Here is a 23,923-nt window from a genome sequence, read left to right on the forward strand (position 1 = left end):
ATTAGCCTCTGCTCTAGAAAAGTGTGTTGGTGACCATGACATCATTAAAAGAAAAAACCAACACCACAAAGAGTAACTGCCGGAGGGATGAGAATTTTTGTGTGTGGAGAGAGAAGGTTGTATATCTACTACGTAAAGGGCCCGATCAATCATATACATTTGAGGAAATTAAATGAGACTTCCAGCTTAGTTTTTAACCCCAACACTGCTACATCATCTGATATACTCAATGACCTAGGGTCCTGGTGGCGACTATCAGTGGGCAATGCCACTTGCCCTCTTCTGTAATGATTTGTGAGCACCTGACGATCCAACACACAGCTACACAATGACGACAGGTTCCCGATTATCCATGTGTGGATCCCTACTCTGGTGCCCAGAGATCATTACGGTACATACCAAGTCACTGCTGCATGGGTCACCTAGTGGTTGTAGAGAATACTGTTGTATACGAGTTTCAGAAAACAAGGTGGGAAACTTTTAATGGCGGAGGATGGAATCTCATTGATAGATCCCAATGAAACAGTGCCTCCTTGTGGCCAGATGATCATGTATATCAGGAGGTACACAATATGTAACTTTCCAACTGTTTCAGAACTGCACCTCAGCAAAAACTAACAGGGCTTGGCAGGAGGCCCCATAGGAAAAGCTTGTAAGGGCCCCTATGTACCATCCAATGGTGTGAAATGTATATAACACTTGGACAAGGAAGATGGGCCCCTCTAAACTCTGGGCCCCATAGCAGCTGCACCCCTTGCACCAATGGTAGTTAGGCCCATGGGGCATGAGACATGAAGTCCGAGAGCCATTTAATAAGGACCTTACTGTGGCTACCTTGGGAACTATACATTTAAACACAACAATGAAGAAGTCACCTTACATGGTGAAATAATCACACCGGACTTTATTTGTCAAAAACAAAATTTAATGTAATGACTCTGCAGAGATGTTCAGGCTGAGAACTGGTAGGATTAATACTCCATGTTGAAGGCATCTAGAAGGCAAATGCGATGCTCATTCCTAAGTAAATGGAGTGTCTAAAACAGCAGCGTCTGCGGTTGACGTAGATCACTCTGGGGGAGATGTATCAAGCGTAGAAGTTTCCTAAAGCAACCAATCACACACTGTCAATTAACCATCACAGTCGTTGAAATGACAGTACAAGCCGATTGCTTGCTTTGGGCAACTACTCCATTCTATCTCTCCCCAAGGCTCGATACATCTCCCCCTCCCAGTGTAACATAAAATGTGTGTAAAAGGCTTCTGTACTATGGCAGCTTTTCCCAATGTCAGATATTAATAGTGGTGACCGTCCTTGGAGAATGTAATCTGCCCGTGGGCTCTGCAATACTTGCTCAGATAGGATAACATGACATAAAGGAAAATTATTTCCCCAAGGGCGCTCCAAGCAGTGCTTGCTGGGTATTTCACCCCCTCTTACCCCCAATCCGATCATTTACTCCAAACCTAATAAATTATTCTAAACAGAAAGAAAAATCTCATTTAAAAAAAACAAAACAAAAAACAGCATCGGTTTCATCAAAACATGTTTGGCCTCCAGTTCTAGCATGGCCTGTGATTATAACAATGGCCGGTATAAAAATAGCTTCCGAGTATTTCCCTTTAAATAGCTAATTAGAAAGTCCAGTGTATGTCTTGGCAAACGTGGTAATTACTCCGGAAAGATCACAGGTCTCCTCTTATACAGCAAACAGAAACCAGATGTTTTATCTCTAGAAAATAAAAAGTAAAATATTAGTGGCACTTGTCGCGCCTCTGCGAGACTCCTGAGCGTGGCACAGAGGTCCTTTGCGACGGAGACAATCCCAGGGACTGGAAACCGTATGCGTTACGCATTCAGTAGTTCATGTTCCTCGTCCGTTTTCCCAACAGCGTCGGGATTAGATAATGGATCCAGATCGGCAAAGAGGTTAAACCAGGCAGTCTGATCTTTTAGGCCTTTTGATGACTCTTTGGGAACAAAATAATAAGAAAATCCCAAATCGACATTGTGAACAGACCTCAATCAAGTCCTATTAAATGTATCTTAGTCGGAGCCTTGAATATACTCATAATATATGTGTATGTAAATATACTATTGGTGGGGTGACATCCAACCAATGCTTTGGAGCACGCTTCTGTGCAATAATAGGGGTCCACATTTACATAGCGATCGGTAAAATTAGACAATGGGGGTGATGGCGAACTCAGAATTTTGATGAAGCAATAAACTAAAAATAAACCACTTAGCTATAGGTTCATCAGTTGTTCATCTTAGCTATAGGTTCATAAAAAAGGAGGCTAAATGTCTCACCTGCTGTACTGTAATATAGATTGCAGCTTAAAATGTCCCTAACCCTATTGTTTCCTCTGTATATGTAGGATGACCGGTAAAATTCTCTAAAAATAATATATACATCCAGCCTCCTTGTGTGTTACACAGCCCTTCTAGTTGCGCCATGCCGTGGCGTGACTCGGTAGTGGCGAGCGTCATCTCGTGTGACTATTCACAGTCGTGCGAATAGGGCGTACAAGCAGCTTCTGCTGATTAAAATGATATGCGGCATGTCTATGTTCTGTGTGCGACTGCGGGTGTATCTGCATGAGAAACGCTACGTTACAGTGTCAGCGGCTGTGTATACAGATACTCCCGCAGTCGCACAGAGAATATAGGCATGCCGCGTATCATTTTAATCAGCTGAATCTGCTTGTGTGTCCTATTTGCATTGCTGTGCAAATAAGGCGCATTTGAAGGTAAAATGTCGCACAAAAGACGCTTGATGCTACCGAGTCACACGGCGCTCACGTGTTATGTGTAACATGACTTGAGGTACATGGAGGATAGATGTATGTGCACACACCTGTACATTTCTTTCTCCTGCATACAATTAGAAAAAGGAAATGTGTGAGGTTACAGTCATTTTATCCGCTTCTGGTGTAAATTGATTAGATTAAAGCATAAATACCTGAGAACAATTGCTAGTGGCTCATGTCAGCAATTGCTGATGTGGATCATGTTGCTCCGGGTTACTGTATTCTCTGAACAAAGACCTTAAAACTACTCTTCCATTCCAGGCCTAGCTGTACTTCCCTACTATCCCACTGGGCCCTGTGGATATAGGGCCTGATTCAGACCCGCTCTCGAGTGCATAACGCTCGCAAGTGGGTCGATGGTCGGGTAGTGCGCACACGCGGTGTGCGCGAGCCCCTGGGCGAGTGAGAACTTCACTCGCTTGGGGAGCACAGCAAAACGGGACGGCTGTCGATGTTGATCGACAGCTCGCCCTGTTTTGAAAGCGGGTCGGGGCGGTGGGGGGTGGGGACGGGGGTGTGTGTGTGTGGCTGCACACGTGATGTCAGTAGTGGACTTCCTGCTCTATTAACGCAGGAAGTTCACTGGGGCTTGCGGTGGACGAGACCCTACCACAAGGGTCTCGTCGCAAGCCCGATGGTCGCAATAATCATGACCATCGCAAATAGCGAGCGCCTCTGAATCAGGGCCACAGTGTTCTAAAGCAGGGGTAGACATTTGGCACTAGTGCTATAAGCTGGCACTCAGGGATATTTTGAGTGGCACCCCTGGGGTCAGTCCCTCTCCCAATAGTCGCGCTGTGCTGCTCGCCCCCTCCTCCATCCCTCACGGAGGAAACTGTTCTGGCATGCTACATCCTCTCCAAACCGAAGTATCCAAGGGTGGCCTGCATACCCAACGAAGCCTGGGCCTCTGGTGAGTGAACCTTGCCACAGTGACTCCTGCTCACAGCCAAATAATAGTACAAAAACCAGAAGCATGTCTGCGCCTCCAGACTACAAGTTATAAACCTAACCTGAGGAAACTAGTCACAAAAAAAGAAAAACAGGGAAATCAGTAACGTTTTTGTACCCATCTATTATTATATGTTGTATTTATGATGACACTCTGGACACTTTGTGGGCTTGTGATGTTGAACATCTGGCGCCAAAAGAGAAACACGTTGCCTACCCCTGGTCTAAAAGATGCTGCCATTACAGGTTCTCTTAGGTGTCAATTTACTAAGCAGTGTTAGGAGACAGAGTGAAATGTGATAAGGTGCCAGCCAATCAGCTCCCAACTGTCATTTTTCAAACACAGCCTGTGAGATGACAGTTGGGAGCTGATTGGCTGGCACCTTATCACATTTCACTCTGTCTCCTAACACTGCTTAGTAACTAGACCCCTTCGAGTTTTAACTGCTCCCTCTCCCTTCCCTTATCCCCATTCTGCTGGAAACACGTGGGGCTCATCTAATTCTCATCGCGAGATAGGCTACTTGGCTCTGTTGTAAGGACGCAGAGTGATCTCCTGTGGCTCGCTTGCATTCAACATGGAATCCCTGATCCCCATATTAGGAGCCGCCATCTTGATACGATCTTACCCATATCAAAGGGTGCAATTCAGCTGGAATAAGAACTGTGACTCTATAGCAAAATGCAGATTCATGAATGAATCATCTATGAGTTACATGAATCCAGTTCTATCACTGTGGATTACTAGATCAGTTTATCGGATAACACATCAGTAATTAGAGCATGGGATCTCTCTCATCTGAAGTTAGGTAGCTTGTCATACTACACGAGTCATGTATGTATATATCGCTATATGTAACTAGTACGTATGATTACATTACGGAACAGGAGTCTAAGACAAATGTATCATTTATTCACAAGAAAATGGGCCCAGTTTTGCCAGTTACCTTTTTGCGAGGTCTTGTTGATATTTTGATTGAGGTTAATAGGTGGAGTTGGTAGTGATGAGGAGGATGAGGCCCCGCTGCCAGCCGCCCAGTCTGGAACATAGAATCACACAATGTGACTATCACATAACACATATACATTACACTGGCTGATCTTTTCTCTCTGCTTAATTCTGCCAGGTACAGGAGAAAATAAGAGTTATGGTATGACATACCTTTAACAACTCTTTTTCTTCGAGGTCCATGGGGTCCACAGCCATTACGTTGGGGTGTGAATCCCGGTCACCAAACAGTTAACACAAACGAGCTCTCTGGGTGGGGTATATGGGGAGGAACCCCGGTGCATCCTGGGAGCAGAGAGCACGTTTGTGTTAACTGTTTGGTGACTGGGATTCATACCCCAACGTAATGGCTGTGGACCCCATGGACCCCGAAGAAGAAAGTAGATATGGCTCACGCTGTCCCTCTGTACAGGTGAGTGAGGAGTAGCTCGGGCTGCCCCTCTGTACAGGTGAGTGAGGAGTAGCTCGCGCTGCCCCTCTGTACAGGTGAGTGAGTAGAAGCTCGCGCTGCCCCTCTGTACAGGTGAGTGAGGAGTAGCTCGCGCTGCCCCTCTGTACAGGTGAGTGAGGAGTAGCTCGCGCTGCCCCTCTGTACAGGTGAGTGAGGAGTAGCTCGCGCTGCCCCTCTGTACAGGTGAGTGAGGAGTAGCTCGCGCTGCCCCTCTGTACAGGTGAGTGAGGAGTAGCTCGCGCTGCCCCTCTGTACAGGTGAGTGAGGAGTAGCTCGCGCTGCCCCTCTGTACAGGTGAGTGAGTAGTAACTCGCGCTGCCCCTCTGTAGAGGTGAGTGAGTAGTAACTCGCGCTGCCCCTCTGTAGAGGTGAGTGAGGAGTGGCTCGTGCTACCCCTCTGTAGAGGTGAGTGAGGAGTGGCTCACGCTGCCACTCTGTACAGGTGAGTGAGGAGTAGCTCGCGCTGCCCCTCTGTACAGGTGAGTGAGTAGAAGCTCGCGCTGCCCCTCTGTACAGGTGAGGAGTAGCTCGGCTGCCCCTCTGTACAGGTGAGTGAGTAGAAGCTCGCGCTGCCCCTCTGTACAGGTGAGGAGTAGCTCGGCTGCCCCTCTGTACAGGTGAGTGAGGAGTAGCTCGGGCTGCCCCTCTGTACAGGTGAGTGAGGAGTAGCTCGGGCTGCCCCTCTGTACAGGTGAGTGAGGAGTAGCTCGGGCTGCCCCTCTGTACAGGTGAGTGAGGAGTAGCTCGCGCTGCCCCTCTGTACAGGTGAGTGAGGAGTAGCTCGCGCTGCCCCTCTGTACAGGTGAGTGAGGAGTAGCTCGCGCTGCCCCTCTGTACAGGTGAGTGAGGAGTAGCTCGCGCTGCCCCTCTGTACAGGTGAGTGAGGAGTAGCTCGCGCTGCCCCTCTGTACAGGTGAGTGAGGAGTAGCTCGCGCTGCCCCTCTGTACAGGTGAGTGAGTAGTAACTCGCGCTGCCCCTCTGTAGAGGTGAGTGAGTAGTAACTCGCGCTGCCCCTCTGTAGAGGTGAGTGAGGAGTGGCTCGTGCTACCCCTCTGTAGAGGTGAGTGAGGAGTGGCTCACGCTGCCACTCTGTACAGGTGAGTGAGGAGTAGCTCGCGCTGCCCCTCTGTACAGGTGAGTGAGTAGAAGCTCGCGCTGCCCCTCTGTACAGGTGAGGAGTAGCTCGGCTGCCCCTCTGTACAGGTGAGTGAGTAGAAGCTCGCGCTGCCCCTCTGTACAGGTGAGGAGTAGCTCGGCTGCCCCTCTGTACAGGTGAGTGAGGAGTAGCTCGGGCTGCCCCTCTGTACAGGTGAGTGAGGAGTAGCTCGGGCTGCCCCTCTGTACAGGTGAGTGAGGAGTAGCTCGGGCTGCCCCTCTGTACAGGTGAGTGAGGAGTAGCTCGCGCTGCCCCTCTGTACAGGTGAGTGAGGAGTAGCTCGGGCTGCCCCTCTGTACAGGTGAGTGAGGAGTAGCTCGCGCTGCCACTCTGTACAGGTGAGTGAGGAGTAGCTCGCGCTGCCCCTCTGTACAGGTGAGTGAGGAGTAGCTCGCGCTGCCCCTCTGTACAGATGAGTGAGGAGTAGCTCGTGCTGCCCTCTGTACAGGTGAGTGAGGAGTAGCTTGGACTGCCCCTCTGTACAGGTGAGTGAGGAGTAGCTCATGCTGCCCCTCTGTACAGATGAGTGAGGAGTAGCTCGTGCTGCCCTCTGTACAGGTGAGTGAGGAGTAGCTCATGCTGCCTCTCTGTACAGGTGAGTGAGGAGTAGCTTGGGCTGCCCCTCTGTACAGGTGAGTGAGGAGTAGCTCGTGCTGCCCCTCTGTACAGGTGAGTGAGGAGTAGCTCATGCTGCCCCTCTGTACAGGTGAGTGAGGAGTAGCTCGGGCTGCCCCTCTGTACAGGTGAGTGAGGAGTAGCTCGGGCTGCCCCTCTGTACAGGGGAGTGAGGAGTAGCTTGTGCTTCCCTATTCCAGTGATTGATCTGAACAACTGCACCCTTGACCAGGTCTGCATGCTTTTATGCATTGAGTTGCTGCCACATGATTGGCTGATTAGATATTTGCGTTACCAAGCAGGTGGACAGATGTACCTAATAAGGTGGCTGCTGATTGTATATTTGTGCTCATTGTAAAAGGGTTTTTTGATATTGGATCAGCCTGTTTTTTATTTTTATTGGCATTTAGCCATAAGAGACTTATTTACTAGCAGGGCGCACAGAGGAGTAACGCTCCGTAAACCACAGCAGTCAGTGACCTCACTTTGGCGTGACTACACAAAGCTACCAGCCATACTGGTAAGAGAAAAGATATGTGCACTGTATCTGATGTAGGGCAGAACCTTTCTAATGCTGCAGGTGATGTTTCCACCCAAATTTTAGAAAGTTACCTCTATTTGGAGATTGCAACTGCGACCGCAAATAACCGGAAGGTCGTAAAATGTTCCGGCAGTCGAGTATCTAGTATCTTAAATTCGAAATAAAATAAGCATTTACAAATTACATTTTGTAAGATGCTACATATAGCCTTGTGGTTGATTTGTTATGCAGCAACTTTCCTGCAACCAACCTTGTAACGTCTCAAACATGATGCAACCTAACAAATAGCTTCAATGAGGATTTTTCACCTCTTTCTAAGTGAATGCTTATGGCACGTCTACAGAATAGCGCTGTACAATACCCACTCTATAGGTGGCCATTTTGTAGCCGAAAAACTATTCAGCATATTAATTTATGAGAAACTAGGAACCTCATGCAGGAATAGAGTCCTAGTTTCTGGTGAATAGACGGCATTCTCCCTAATATTGGTGCACCTCACAAAATGGCTGCCTCCGCGGTGTGTAAGTGACAGGCGCACTGTAAGCCTTGCTTTTAGAAACACGTGTCGACAACCAAAAGTTATATTTCAAAAACTAACCGAATACTGAAGACTGGAGCATATTGAAGTCTTGGTCTAACAATTGTGAAGGGAGGAAACCGGACGTGGTATCGGCTTTTTGCTCCAGGTCGCCCGTTGTTGGGCTTAACGGCCGGTCATTGATCAGGTGCTCCCCGAACACGTCAGTCCACTCTTTGCCTAGGTCTGCGCTGTCCAGGGCGGTCGTGCTTAGGATCTCATTCAGCAGCTGCAGTTCATCCTTCTCCATAGAATCCGCATCAGTGGGATCTGTGAATGGGTCCTTCGAGATGGCTTAAAGGAGAACGCAACGTATTAGTCATACATCGCATACAGTTCATGGACGTACCAGTGTGTTTGTGTCTGTGGGATGGGATGTTGTCATAATATCAACATATGTAATGTCGACAGTGATGATGTCGGCATTGAGCATGTAACCATGTGCAGAATATTGACATGTTCACAATGTGAAATGCCGACATCCTGCACACACCATCAGCGGAGGGTTAGGGTTAGGCTATGGGAGGGAAGGGTTAGAGTTAGGCACTAGGGGTAGGGTTAGTCATACTTACTAACGGAAGTGTCGCAATATCCGCCAGAAGTCATCCTTACGTCACTGCCGGACCCGGAAGACACTGCTGGAGCTTCCCGACCCACTGTACCAGGTAAGTCACCATTAGACCACCAGGGACATTTTGTCGACATTCTAATCATGTCGATATTTCATCAGTATCGACTGGATGCTGCACGTCAACATTACGCCTATGACGATATTCTCATGTCCAAATAATATAAAAACACCCAATGGGACTGTACATTTGTCTGGTTCTCTAACGCAATAATATCTTGCCCGGTGTTTACGTTTTTACCTATAAAACATAGACGTTTGCTGCGCGTAGAGTGGTTATTATTACAGTGTGTGGCTGGAGTGAGATGACAAGGTTTTGTGGAACGACAGGCTTCATTATATTACTCAGCCCAGGAACGCGGCTATTTCTTATACAGCAACAGAAACAGCATGAAGGACACAGACGAGGAGATATCCTCATAGACAAGTAACTCACCACTCTCTTCATACAGAAATTTCTCCTCCGGTTTAAGGTCTAGCAAATCATCCAGCGTACCTAGAAAACGAAAAATACAACATGCTAAGGCTAAACCAGATAAACGGAACATAAAAATAATACTCAATGAGTTTTTCTTACCATCAAAGGTGGGTGTGTTGTCATTCTCAGGTTCAGCTTTAAATGAAATATAAAAAAACAAAAGAAGAAACAAAATACAATATTGTAAATATAAGAGAGGAGAATAAAGCCTGGAATTAGGTTGATGATTAGGATACGACATAGATGACAGAAAATGGTTGATAAGGTCAGTAGTGACATGGCAGCGAATGATCTGGAGCTCAGCCTATGTAGACAGATGCTCTCTGCATAACGGCAGTAGAGGGGCGATGGAGGGGGCTACAGACCTCAAAAAAAGTACTTTCCTTCTTTGTCCTGTGTGAGTCTAGTAAATCCCAACCACAAATAATCGCAAACCAAAGCGAATTTTAAAATAGGATCGGAATTACCCGAAGACGCTGGTCCGGCCTCATTCTGCTGCTGATCGCCCAGTGAAATCAGCCTGTAAATATAAAAGGGATGTTTCTTCAGTCTCTTCCTCGCTACTTACTGCACATTCATAAAGGACTAGGGCAGCAAAGAGAGACTTATATCCCTGCATTTCCCACAATCATTGTCTCCGTTTTACAGACCTGTAACAGTAACCGAGGCTTATTCACCATAAAACATTAGGGGTCATTTACAATCTGCATTTACAACGCATCATTTGCCCGCTAACCTACCTATTCTGTGTAGTGCGGTTCTAGGTGAGCATCTTAAAAAGTCAATCTGTGCGGGTTTGTGTATACACCCGGCAATGTGCACGGGGAGGGGAGACGCCACTTCAAATTCCAATCTGCTGGCACTTTAGGGCCAACGTCTTGATTCATTTAAACAAGCACTCTGTGAAAAGCTTCCCATTATAAGTAGAGGCTGAGCCCCAGTCTCACCATCTCAGACGAGGAGGAGAAATTAAATTGTTTAGCGGGGAGAAAGTCTGTGTGGCTTCCAAGTAGATTCATTAAAACCCACAGAAGATCTAATATAGAGATAATGAAACATTGTTCCCATGCCTCCTATGGGCTCGATCGAGCGTTCCTGGACACAAACATTAAGTTCTGCTTAGAAGTAAAGGAACTCTGCTAAATCAAAGGAAGAGGAGGCAGCCAGGCCATTAAGGGAAGTTAGGTAAGAAGGCATGGGCCGTACCCTATAAATTTTGGAGGCACCATCATATGTGGATATGGGGAACAACAGTTCTAGATTGCATCCCTGGCCTCAATCTGCATCTGGCTTCTCTGAACCATTTCGTCACGAGTCCATATGCGGTTGGTGATGCTTTCGGCAGTGTTCTCCCCAGGATCTCTTTCACAGGCACTTCACCCGGCTTTTTTTTTTATATGCCACCCGGTACTATCCTGCTCCAGGGGTCTGACGGCCAAAATCAGAGGCGTGCTGCGCTTACATTACAGTGACTGGCACATTAACAGAGACCTCTCCCCCGTCTTTAAGAGGCAGGGTGCGGTTCGGATGGCGGAAGCATTGCAGCGAGGAGAGGGTGCAGACGTGCACTGTGTCTCAGCGGGCATTGATGGACAATTATATTTATTATTTATTAACAGTTTCTTACATAGCGCAGCATATTCCGTTTCGCTTTACAATTTGAAACAACATTAATAGAACAAAGCTGGGTTGTAAAAGACAGACATAAAGGTAAGAGGGTCCTGCTCGCAAGCTTATAATCTACAGGGAAATAGGTGCTGATACACAAGGATAGGGGCTACATATTGCAAATTGGTTTAGCCCGATTGCAGATGTTCTTGGTGAGCTGTATGATCCAATCACACTGGAAAGTTGGCCTAGGGTCAGGAGGATGTGAAATTGAAGAGAGAGAAAATGTGATATATGTAAACTATAAGAAGGGAGTTAGATAGGAAAGCTATAAAGGTTATGTGGGCGGTTCTGGGATATGATAAGCTTGTCTGAAGAGGTGAGTTTTCAGAGAACGCTTGAATGTTTGGAAACTAGCGGAAAGTCTTACTGTGCCTGGGAGGGTATTCCACAGGGTAACCGTGCATGGGAACAAGTAATGCGTAAGGAGGAGAGACGCAGATCTTGTGCAGAGCGGAGAAGTCGGGTTGGAAGATATTTGAGATAAGTGAAGAGATGTATGTTGGTGTGGTTTGGTTAATAGCTTTATGTGTGAGTGTAAGTATTTTATATTGAATACGGTAGAAGACCGGTAACCAATGGAGGGACTGAGAGTGGATCAGCAGACAATGAACGTTTGGCGAGAAAGATCAGCCTCGCAGCTGCATTCAAGATGGATTGTAGCGGCAAAAGTTTGTTTTTGGGAAGACCAATTAGGAGACTACTGAAATAGTCAATGTAGGAAATAATGAGTGAATGGATTAGAGTTTTTGCAGTGGCATGTGTAAGATATGTTCGAGTTTAGCTATGTTTTTTAGAGGTATGTAACATGAGACAGATTGAATGTGGGGAAAGTGGAGGTAGAATCAGAAATCGAACAGTAAAAGAGCAATTAGATAGGTAGAATGAGAACCAAGAAAGGGCTGTGTCTTGAAGACCTAGGGATTGTAGTGTTTGTATGAGAAGAAAGTAGTCAACGGTGTCCAAAGCAGCAGAGAGATCTAGAAGAATTAGGAGTGAATAATGGCCTTTAGCCTTGGCAGTGACCAGATCATTTACTACCTTAGTCAGTGCTGTCTCTGTGGAGTGTTGGGAACGAAAGCCTGACTGAAGTGGGTCCAATAAGTTGTAGGTGTTTAGAAAGTGTGTGAGGCGAGTGTAGGCAAGTCTCTCCAGTAGCTTGGAGGGGCATGGGAGCTGGGAGATTTGAGAGAGTGTTAGGGTCAGAATTTTTTTTTTTTTAAATGGGAGTGATCACTGCATGCTTTAACAGTGATGGAAAGATACCAGTAGAGAAGGAGAGATTACAGTTTTTAGTTAAGGGTTGGATGAGCACAGGAGACAGAGCTTTACTGATTTGTGAGGGTATAGGATCAAGAGGAGAGGTAGTAGAGTAGGAGGATGAGAAGAGTGTACTGCTAAACTCTCACATTTTCTAAACTCTCACCCTATTACATTTGGCCCTTCATCTTCATTAGTGGAGTCAAATGAAGAGAATGTGCCAGCGGGTTCCGGTAGGTAATTGAGCAGGTCACTGGCTGAGGAAGAGCCCACCATTTAATTTCAGATATTATCAATCTTGTCCTTGAAATAGGAAGCAAGATCTTGTGCACTGATAGTAGCAGATGGGTTGGGTGAGGGAGGGGTAAGAAGGGATTTAAATGTAATAAAAATTAGCTTGGGGTTAGAGGCTTGGGCAGAGATGAGAGATTGCAAATATGTTTGTTTGGCAGTATCCAGTGCATTACGATAAGAGTGGTAGATAGTCTTATATGTGAGGAAGTCACTTGGAGTACGAGATTTACGTCACTGACGTTCTACTTTACGTGAGAGTTTTTGTAGGGGTCTTGTCAATTTGGAATGCCACGGTTGACGTCTAAGTCTATGTGGAGTTTGATGGGTAGCTGGAGCTACTACATCAAGGGCTAGTTCTAGGGACTGATTCAGGTGTGATACAGCAGTCTCAGGAGAAGTGAATGTAGAAACTGGTGAGAGTCATTGTTGTAGAGAGGTAGATAGGTGTTGAAAATGAATAGCATTAATATCTCTGCAGGTTTTAGGAGGTTTGGTTGATTTGATTGACATTGAGGTTGATGTAATGGAGGAGCGTGTGCAAGTGATAAGGTTGTGATCTGAGAGAGGGAAAGGAGCATTAGTGAAATCAGAAACTGAGCATAGTCTGGTAAATACAAGATCAAGGCAGTGGCCCTCCTCATGAGTAGAGGAGTCAGTCCACTGGGAGAGGCCAAGAGAGGATGTTAAAGAGAGTAGTCTGGAGGCATGAGGAGATTGATAGTCCACAATCGGGATATTGAAATCAACCATGATGATATCTGTGCCCAACCAGATTACATTGCACCCACACGTCTACTTATTAATGCCACCTGGCTGGTAACATTTTCAGGGAGAACACTGTGTGGTTTATGGTCAGTGAGCTGCAAGAGTTGCTGTCAGGAACGTAACTACTGAATGGGACAGATTGAGGCATCTTTCATTCAGGACCAAAGACAGCCTGAAGGTCTTTGTTGAAAAGCAGAAGAGAGAAAGGGGTAAATTTACTAAGATGGGAGTTCTATTTAAGAAGTGATGTTGTCCATAGCAACCAATCAGATTCTACTTCTCATTTATCTAGCACCTTCTAGAAGATAATACCTGGAATCTGGTTGCTATGGGCAACATCACTTCTTAACAGAAATCCCATCTTAGTAAATTTACCACAAAGAATGAATCTAGACAAAAACACACACACACATATATATATATATATATATATATATATATACACACACACACACATATATATATATATACACACACACACACACACACAAAAAATGTAGATATAATTCCCTCTGTGAGAGATGTACTATCCAAACACAGTTGAGGTTTGGTGATTTTAAATATGGGTTGTATCTGGTAGGTCTCCGGTTGGAATGCCCTAAGATGGTGTAAACTTTGTTTTGTATTTATTTTTATGGTTCTGTGACCTTATAAACCTGAATTATTAGACCGGAAGCATCGCGAGATGAATGAGGACAATAGCGGAGCCTTATTTCACAAGACTCTCATAAGCTTGTGCTAAGTCTTCCTCTTTAAATGACAATAAAAAGTCATGACTTCATGAGCAGGCAGACTTTTTTGAAAATACTGCAATATATGTGGTTGGCTGTCATAAGTAAGTGACATTTATTTATTGTGTCTTATGTTACTGATGTATAGTTGGGAATAGAGTAGGAAGGAGAAAATATGAGATATGGTAAGAACTTAACCTTGTTATCTCTATTTCTACGAAGTCCATAGGGTTCCACAGGATAACTTGGGGTATAGGTGTGATGTCAGTCGCTGGGCACCATAGAGTTAAGCTTTTCAGCCTCCCAGGATGCACTAGGGTCCCCCTCCTATAACCCGCCCCCGAGCCAAGGCACCTCAGTTAGTTATCAAGCCATAGGTCGGAGGAGGAGAAGAAAGAGAGAGAAAAAAGATCTGGACACATACAAGAATCACATTCTCACCAGAGGGAGACGGAAAACCGGTGACCAGAGCAAAGCCCATCTGCAGCACAGGTGCGACAGGACGGGAGTCCTGTGGAACCCTATGGACTTCGTAGAAATAGAGATAACAAGGGTAAGTTCTTACCATATCTCATATTTTCTACTTCAGGGTCCATAGGGAATCCACAGGATACCTTGGGGATGTCCCAAAGCAGTATCCTTTAAGGGTGGGGACGCTCCTGTGCTGAAAGGAGAATCCGCCGCCCGAAGGAAGCATCCTGAGAGGCGAAGGTGTCAAACCTGTAATACCTCACGAAGGTATGGACAGAGGACCACGTAGCAGCCTTGCAGATCTGGACTGCAGAGGCACCACGTCGAGCTGCCCACGAAGGACCCACAGACCTAGTGGAATGAGCCTTCAAAGAAGGAGGAACCGGCAGACCTTCATGAAGATAAGCTTCAGAAATAGCCATACGGATCCAGGCTGCCAAAGTTTGCTTTGAAGCAGGCCAACCCTTTTTACGGAAGCCATAGAGGACAAACAAGGTGTCCGACTTCCTAAACGAAGAAGTGCGGTCAACATAAGTCCTTAAGGCCCGCACAACATCCAAAGAGGCCTCACCCACAGAAAGACCCGGTGAGTTAAAGGCCGGAACAACGATTTCCTCGTTAACATGAAACTGGGAAACAACTTTGGGAAGAAACTCGGGCCGAGTGCGGAGCACTGCCCTGTTCCCATGAAAAACCAAGAAAGGGGGTCTACAAGAAAGAGCCCGTAACTCAGAAACACGTCTGGCCGAAGCAATAGCCAGAAGGAAAACAGTCTTAGCTGTTAGCCATTTAAGATCCACTGAGCCCAGTGGTTCAAACGGCAGTCCTTGGAGAGCCCTCAGGCCCACAGCCAAATCCCAAGGCGCCACAGGTGGAACAAAGGGCGGCTGAATGCGGAGAACACCTTGCATAAAGGTGTGCACATCCGGGATTGTAGCAATCCTACGGTGAAACCAGACAGATAGGGCCGAAACCTGTACCTTCAAAGAAGCAAGGCGAAGCCCATGATCTAGTCGCGCTTGCAGGAAGGCGAGAATTCGTGACAGACGAAACTCCCGCGGTGCATAACCTCTCGGTCGACACCACTGGAAGAACATATGCCACACGCGATGGTATATCCTCGCGGAAGACTGTTTCCGAGCTCGCAACATGGTACGCACCACAGAGCTGGAAAACCCCCGGGACCTCAGCATGGCCGTCTCAACAGCCACGCCGTCAAAGACAGCCGAGTCTGGTCCGGGTGAAGACAAGGACCCTGAGACAGAAGGTCCGGTCGTAGCGGCAACCGCAGAGGACTGTCCACGGACAGACCCTGAAGGTCTGAGAACCAGTGCCGTCTGGGCCACGCGGGAGCTATCAACAGGAGTGTCCCTCCTTCCTGTTTGAATTTCCGGATTACCCGTGGAAGAAGGGAGACCGGAGGGAACAGGTATGCGAACCGGAACGTCCACCGGACGGACAGAGCATCCACCAGAGACGCCCCTACGTCTCTTGTGCGAGACCCGTACACCGGCAACTTGTTGTTGTGCCGGGACGCCATGAGGTCGATCTCTGGAAGAAACCACCTGTCCACCAGCAGTTGAAAAACGTCCGGGTGCAGGGACCATTCCCACGGATGAACGTCCTGGCGACTTAGAAAGTCCGCCTCCCAATTTAGCACTCCCGGGATGAAGACCACTGATATGGCCGGAAGATTGCGCTCCGCCCAAACCAGGATCCGAGAGACCTCTACGAGAGCCGCCCGACTGCGAGTTCCTCCTTGCCTGTTAATGTAGGCCACGGTGGTAGCGTTGTCCGACTGGACCTGCACCGGGTGACCCTGGAGAAACAGATGTGCCTGCTGGAGAGCTTTGAAGACCGCACGGAGTTCCAAGATATTTATTGGAAGCTCCGCTTCTGTCGGCGTCCACCTGCCCTGGAACAAGTGTGGACCCGAAACTGCTCCCCAGCCCTGAAGACTGGCGTCCGTTGTCAACAGGACCCAATTTGGAACCCAGAACGGACGTCCCTTGTTGAGGTGGGTCGTCTGTAACCACCACGCAAGGGACAGGCGAACCTCCGTGGTGATAATAATCGTCTGGGACTTCACAGACTGAGGCAGCCCGTTCCACTTGGACAGGATCAGGTGCTGCAGAGGTCTGGAGTGAAACTGGGCGTATTCCACCATGTCGAACACCGACACCATGGAGCCCAGTAACCTCATCGCCGAGTGTAGGGACACCCGGCGGCTGTGCAGACAACTGCGCACCCTTGACTGTAAAGCAGAGATCTTGTCCTCCGTCACGAATATCCTTTGCTGTCCCGAGTCCAATAAGGCTCCAAGATGCAGAATCCTCCGAGACGGGATTAGAGTGGACTTCTGCCAGTTGATTAGCCAGAAGTGCCGTTGCAGCAGTGCAATGGTCAGGTCCAAGTGGCGTAACAGGAGCTCTGGAGATCCTGCCACCAATAACAGGTCATCCAAGTACGGCAAAATGCGGACTCCCTGCAGCCGCAGAGAAGCCGCCATGACCGCCATCACCTTGGTGAAAACACGTGGTGCTGTCGCCAGGCCAAAAGGTAACGCCCGAAACTGGAAGTGGTCGCTGCGGATTGCAAACCTGAGGAACTGTTGATGGCGCACAAGAATAGGGACATGCAGGTAAGCGTCCTGTATGTCCAATGACACCATGTAGTCCCCAGGTTCCAGCGCCAGAATGATGGACCGTAGGGTCTCCATCCGAAACTTCGGAACCCGCAAAGACTTGTTGAGTGCTTTGAGGTTGAGAATCGGACGATACGACCCATTGGGTTTCTGTACCAAAAATAGATTTGAATAGAAACCCTGGCCCCTCTGGGAGAATGGAACAGGCACTATAACTCCAGCCTGAAGCATAGTGTGCAATACCTTCCGCAGCTCCGTAGCCTTGTTCCGGTCTGATGGTAGACCCGTGGTGAAGAATCGAGCCGGGGGTCTGTGCCGGAAGGAGAGGGCGTATCCGTGGGAAACCACCTCGAGAACCCAAGTGTCTGTCGTAGTGGCCGACCAACACTGGGCAAACTACAGCAGGCGGCCTCCCACCCTGGGATCCCCCAAAGGGAGGCCCGGACCGTCAGGCCGCAGGCTTGTCATCTGGCTTGGGGGCCGGACGTCTGGTACTCCATGCCTGCTTCCGGGGCTTGGCCGATTTCTTAGGGCCAGCCTGTCGAGGAAACGACTGTGGTTTGGGCCTGCCCTGGGCCCTAGATGACCGAAAGGACGATGGTCCAGAACCAGAAGGAGCAGCGGCCGACGGGAGACAAGCCGATTTGGCTGCCGCCAGCGTGGCCACAATCTTATCCAGATCCGGACCGAAGAGAACTTCTCCGGTAAATGGCAACGCCTCCAGACCCTTTTTGGAATCTGCGTCCGCCTTCCAGGATCGCAGCCACAAGGTGCGACGAGCAGCCACCGCTGCTGAAGAAATTCTAGACACCAGAGTACTAATGTCTAGGGCCGCCTCGTTGATATAAGTGGCCGAATCACGGAGATTACCAATCAACTCCGCCTGTTCGGCCGGACAGTCGGAATCAAAAGAAGCCTCTAATGAATCCGCCCAGCGCTCCATCACTCTGGCAACCCAGCAAATGGCCATAGCCGGCCGTGCTGCCCCCCCCGCAAGGGAATAAGCGGACTTCAGGCAGATCTCCACCTTGCGGTCCGTAGCATCCTTAAGGGAGGACATAGATGGCATCGGCAATGTGGCACTGCGGACAAGACGGGTCACGTGAGAATCCACCTGTGGAGGGCATTCCCACTTTGCAAAATAATTATCCGCGAACGGATAAGCCACCGCCAGGCGTCTCTGCGGCTGGTATCTTTTGCCAGGCTGTTTCCACGCCTCCTCTAAATGGTCCACCAACTGACCCGAAAGAGGAAAGACTGTGGCATCGCCCTTCACATCTTTGAAAAAGGCATATTTAGATTTAGCCGCTGGGGGAACTTCGTCCTCAATCACCAATTCTGTGCGGACCGCCCGAATAAGTCCAGGAATATATACTTTGGACTTAGCATCAGCGTCCTTAGTATAGAGAGGTTCCTGATCGTAAGGATCCAGAATCTCCTCATCATCAGACGTCCCCTCGTCAACCTCATAAGGAGCCGACAGAGCTGACACCGGCCGTTTATGCGGCCGCATCACAGACTCCCCTTGCAACACATCCGACAAGTGCTGTACAGAACTCGTCAGGGAGTTAGCCCACGCTGGCTCCTGAGAAACCGGGAGCGGGGAAATAGGGAGACTGTGGAGTACCACCAATTGTCGTGGGAAACCCTGCATGGGTGACGACACCACTGACTGCTGGGATAAACCCATCGGTGTAAACGCAGGCTGCGGAGCTAACTGGCCCACTAAGGCTTTAAGCGCCTGAGCGAAACAAGCCCAGGGCGGCTCCTGTACCGGTGCTGTAACCGTAAGAGGCCGCGCCATGGACAGACACTGCCGGCAAAGGCCCCCCGCGCTACCCTCCCCCTCCGCTAACGGTACTTTACACGTAGTACACTGTAGCCAGAGGGGAAAATCACTTTCGGACATGAAGGCACCACGTATGTGACCTCTCTCACCAATTATATCTTAAATAGGCGAGAGACCACCCTGCAGCACCACACCGCAAGGGCTTAGCAGAAAGAACAGGGACAGTAATAAAGCTGACAGTTTAGAGAAAAGTTACAGGCAGCAGCGCTAGCACAGTCACATACAATGCAAAGAAAATCAATTCCTGCACTAACAGCGCTGATCATTCAATTACGCAGACACAGGGCCTGGTAGGACACAGCGCTGCATACACAGACCTGACCACAGAGGAGGAGAGGTATGCGGGGGGACCCAGACCACGATGCTACCTTCCAGGCTTCCAGCAGCGTTCACCATGCGTTCTGGAGAAGATGGCCGCCGAGGAGCAGAGAGGAGGCTGGCCTGGGGGAGGAGCGCTGCCACAGGACCAGTCGGCAGCGTGCAGAGAGGGCTGTGTGCAGCGGGGGAGGTGCCGGCTTTGAGACAGGGAAGGCGCGCACCCCTGGCATGCATTTAACCCCTGGGACGCCGCAGCGCCAACGTTCTGCTGCGGTCCGCTGTCCCAGGGGGTAGTGGAAAGCGCAGGTTAGTTGCCTGGCTCCACGCTGCAGCCAGTCCCCAGGGAGCCGCCTGCCTGGGGACTTAGGACCATGTGACCAGCGGGGACCCACCGCGGGACCCCGCTGCTTACCTTTGTCCCCCTTGGATCCGGCCATGGCCCGGAACATCTGGGGTCACCGCTAGCTGTGACCCCAAATGCTCACCAGCATCCCCGGATCGGTACCGGCGTTCTGGTACCGGCGGGGGTGTAGGGAAGACAGCATGGACGTCAGGACTGACTGTCCATGCTGTACATCCAGATGTGCAGCCACAGCTGCACTGAAGAAAGCTTCAGGGGCTCTTCTAGCCCCCACTCCGACAGGTGCACCCAACTCCGGCCGGGCACCAAACTAAACTGAGGTGCCGTGGCTCGGGGGCGGGGTATAGGAGGGGGACCCTAGTGCGTCCTGGGAGGCTGAAAAGCTTAACTCTATGGTGCCCAGCGACTGACGTCACACCTATACCCCAAGGTATCCTGTGGATACCCCATGGACCCTGAAGTAGAAAGTAACTGTACATCTTGGTAAGACCATGCTGCACTGCAGATGTAAGATGTGCAGAGAGAATTAGATTTGGGAGGGGGTGTTCAAACTGAAAATCTAAATTGCAGTGTCAAAATAAAGCCGTCCAGCATTTATGGGCTACATGCAAAAGCAGCCAGTATTTGCCCTACATGCAAAAACAAATGTATGTATTTGCACCCCTTGCATTGCAACATGGCTTGTCCAGGTACACAGTCACTTGCTCTATCTTACTTATCTTTGCCGGTTTTGATCGGCCGGCAAAAAAACATCCGTTTTTTTGCTGGGTGTGAAATGTAGTGATGCAGGGAAGCAGGTGGGTTCTTTCACACGGCCCGGGCACGGCACGGTTGCAGTGTTACAGCCGGAAATATCCATTGAGAAGGACGGCTGCCTGTGCCGTCCCTGCACGCCAGTGGTGTATTGGAAACAATGTTTCCTTTCACGTTAGCCCGCCGGCTTGTACAGCAGCCGCTGCTTGTGAAAGGCACTGAGTGCCTGAGAAAAACGGCCAGCTACTGCCTGGATTTTTGCCGGCCGGTCAAAACCAGCTGGTGTGAAACAGGCCTAACTGTGTAACTGTGTATTTAGGGGGTGATTCAGCAAAGATTGCAATTGCAAAGCTGCACGCAGGATATAGATATGTGATGTATGTACGCAGGCAGCTTTGCAATTCCGTCCTTGCTATTATGCAAATACAGCAGGAGGTGTATATGACACCCCTGCTTCATTTGCAATCCCAGCACTGCGACATCGGTGGTCGATGGTCGCAATGGTGGACGGTGCCGGGCTGCCAGCTTACTCAGGCTGGCCGGCTTGCAAGGCCAGGACACTGCGTCGGACGACGTAGTCCTTGGCCTTGCCACTCCCGCAAAATGGGTCTGACTCCGCCCCCGTTTCCGGGAACGCTGCCCGACCGCTCCCCCGCAACACCCCTTAAATGCCTCTGTCTGCCAAACAGGCTGAGGCGCAGAAGGAGCTGCGTGCAACTACACAGGACCCATTACGCACACTCGCAGAATAATTCTTGTGCACGGGCAGATTCTCGATAATCGGGAATCACCGATCAGCAGCTGAATCAGGCCCTTATTTTGCATTTGTATTATTTTGTGCTACTTACTGATCCTCACTCTGTTCTTTGGGAAGATTTTTCTTGGCTTTTGTTCTTTTCTTAGATTGATTTGTTAGTTTGTCAACCGGATCCTGTAAACTCTGCAGAAGAGTAGAGAATAATGTTACTTTAGTGCATATGATGTAGTTTTAGTATAAATAATGTTACTTTAGTGCATATAATGTTAGTTTAGTATAAATAATGTTAGTTTAGTGCATATAATGTTGGTTTAGTATAAATAATGTTACTTTAGTGCATATAATGTTAGTTTAGTATAAATAATGTTAGTTTAGTGCATATAATGTTGGTTTAGTATAAAATAAATAATGTTAGTTTAGTGCATATAACGTTGGTTTAGTATAAATAATGTTAGTTTAGTGCATATAATGTTGGTTTAGTATAAAGTTATGATTACGTTAGAAATCCACAGTTGGCAGGCAGAGAGGATGGTTCATGTGGAGCCCTAAACCCCATATACTGTATGTATACCTTATAAATGGACTCTTATGCTAAATATACAGTTCATAGGTCTTTAGAAAATTCCCGTATTTGACCATTTCCTCTACAGATCTCCTGGGAGGACTCTCAAAAATAAAATGACACACTGTTGTTTGTTTTTGCTTGTATAGCACCAACATACTAAACAATACTTTCCATACGCAATGTGGGGTCTACGATCTGATGTTCCTACCACAGGTACGTGCACACACATGCACACATTAGTATGTTTTGGACTGTGTAACACCAGGGACAAGCTCACACAAACATGGGGAGAACATGCCAAGTTCATCCAGATGCCACCCTGATCAGGATCTAACCCAGGGCTCACTGTGCTGCTCAAAGAGGCCACACCTTCAACACTTTCTCATCAAATAAACAGAATAAAATCACACAAATGATGTACAAACAGAACTGACAAAAGTTGTCAAAGAAATGACCAATGAAGTAAGACTGTGAACCTTCTCCAATATGGTAAATGGCACAAATGGACGTGTCAAAACAGGCACCGTTCTAATTCCTTTTATGATATAGAAAAGGAATAATTAATCATTATTGTTCTTAATAACATTAGTTAAAGAATGCCATGTTATAGGGATGGCCATCGACTGTTAGAAACCACTGACTGTTAACCGCAGGTGGTTTTGCCATGGATGGGATAATCCCAATGTTAAAACCCCCTATCCCTGTACTGCAGACCCGAACCATGGATGGTGTTAGCCATTGGTGGTTTTCTCCCGATGGTCAAGAACCATAGGAGCAGCATTGATGGTTACCCCGTCCATGCACAACCAACCATGTTTATTATGTTTGTTGAGCCACATATATAAAAGGTGCAGATGTTGCAAAGCCATCAATGTCCCATTACATACATCTTATGTGTCCTTGTGTCTCTATTCTCAGTTTCCTAACGGTCTGGAACCAGAGCATGCAGCCTCTTGTGATGACATCACACAAAGTTTCTCCACTTGGCATAAGGGGAGGTTACAGTGACACTGATACTCAGGGGACAAAAGGGCTGAGGGATGTGCAATTGTTCCAACACAATAACCTTTCCAGATTCTATCTCCATTCTGACAGACTTCCCCTAAGCTGGAGGGTAGCCCATGCCAATGAGAAGAAGACAGTCCAGGGAGCATCCACTGCTTATCAGTCTACCTGTCCTGTACTGGCTATAGGAGGGGGTCTGCTCTCTCATATTAGCTTTACCCGGTTCTGTCTAAACCTCAATGACATCATACCCAACATGTTCCTCCCTGTCCCCTTCTGTGGAGATTGTTCCTTTCTCCTGCAACCCTCCTTTCAGGGACAATACTCTGCAGGCAAACCCAACACAGTAAAAGCAATGTGTGACAGATTATAATTTACTTCTGTTTTCTTTGTTATATGAATCGTTACCAGCAAATTGTTTCTGCCATGTTTTTATTTCCAAAAGTTATTCTTAAGGTGCGTACGCACTAGGCGATCAGGAAAGACAGTACGATTACGACATCGTAATCGTACCGTCGTTCCTGATCCCCTGTAGTGTCTGCACTGAACGATCAGTCGTTCAGTGCAGGCACTGTCCAGCATTCCTGAACATGCCAATTTGTCGTTATCGGCAGATTGTGCTGCATGTTCAGGCGATGGACAATGTCGGAAACGACCAGCGGGAGCGCACATTGCTGTTCGTTTCTGACATAAAAGTGCACGATTTGTGCACGATTACGATGTTGTAATCGTGCAGTCGCTCAGTAGTATCGCCCAGTGTGTACGCAACTTTAATCTGAATATTTTAAATCATATTATTTTACACATCAAGATAGCAGCCACCAGGGGGCGCAAGGGTCTAGATTCAGACAACTCGAGGATGGAACTTCACCGACCAAATGCTGCAAGAACAGGGATAAACCAGCTGGTGGATGGATATTACACATCTCCGAGCATTACTACAAATAATAATGGATGTGACAAATGCTGTAAATGACCCTGTGAACATTATTATTAATATTTATGAACAGGGTCTGTGCATTTAATGGGATTATTAAACAAAGTGTGTTGGGCCTCCTAGAATAACCTTGTGTTTATTTTCTTCCCATTGCTGATTAGGTTACATGGGGTAAGCACAAGGCCTGGCTGCTCGTGTAATCTGAGTCAGAATGTTCCAGGAAGCTCAGGGGACAGACATGAGAAGTAATCTTATTTTTATTGAACTCCTTACACAAAGTAGACCGTCTGATGGGCACTGTCAGTGTTAGGGTACGGAGACAGT

The 23,923-nt window shown here is 48.1% G+C and overlaps 1 protein-coding gene across 1 annotated transcript in view; it reads right to left on the bottom strand.

Annotated features, from left to right (window-relative positions):
* Nucleotides 1–903: 903 nt before the first annotated feature.
* Nucleotides 904–23,923, bottom strand: part of ICA1 (islet cell autoantigen 1) — a 101,977-nt gene continuing 78,957 nt past the window's right edge. Inside the window, exons 9-15 of the mRNA XM_088442209.1 lie at nt 21,184–21,275; nt 9,689–9,741; nt 9,321–9,356; nt 9,180–9,239; nt 8,137–8,409; nt 4,713–4,805; nt 904–1,971 (exon numbers count right to left, since the gene is read on the bottom strand). Coding sequence (XP_088298335.1) covers nt 1,850–1,971; nt 4,713–4,805; nt 8,137–8,409; nt 9,180–9,239; nt 9,321–9,356; nt 9,689–9,741; nt 21,184–21,275 — 729 coding nt within the window. The 3' untranslated portion in view covers nt 904–1,849. The remainder of the gene's footprint in view (nt 1,972–4,712; nt 4,806–8,136; nt 8,410–9,179; nt 9,240–9,320; nt 9,357–9,688; nt 9,742–21,183; nt 21,276–23,923) is intronic.

Source organism: Taudactylus pleione, unplaced genomic scaffold, assembly GCF_031769625.1.
Source record: "Taudactylus pleione unplaced genomic scaffold, aTauple2 ptg000306l, whole genome shotgun sequence".
NCBI classification, from domain to species: Eukaryota; Metazoa; Chordata; class Amphibia; order Anura; family Myobatrachidae; genus Taudactylus; species Taudactylus pleione.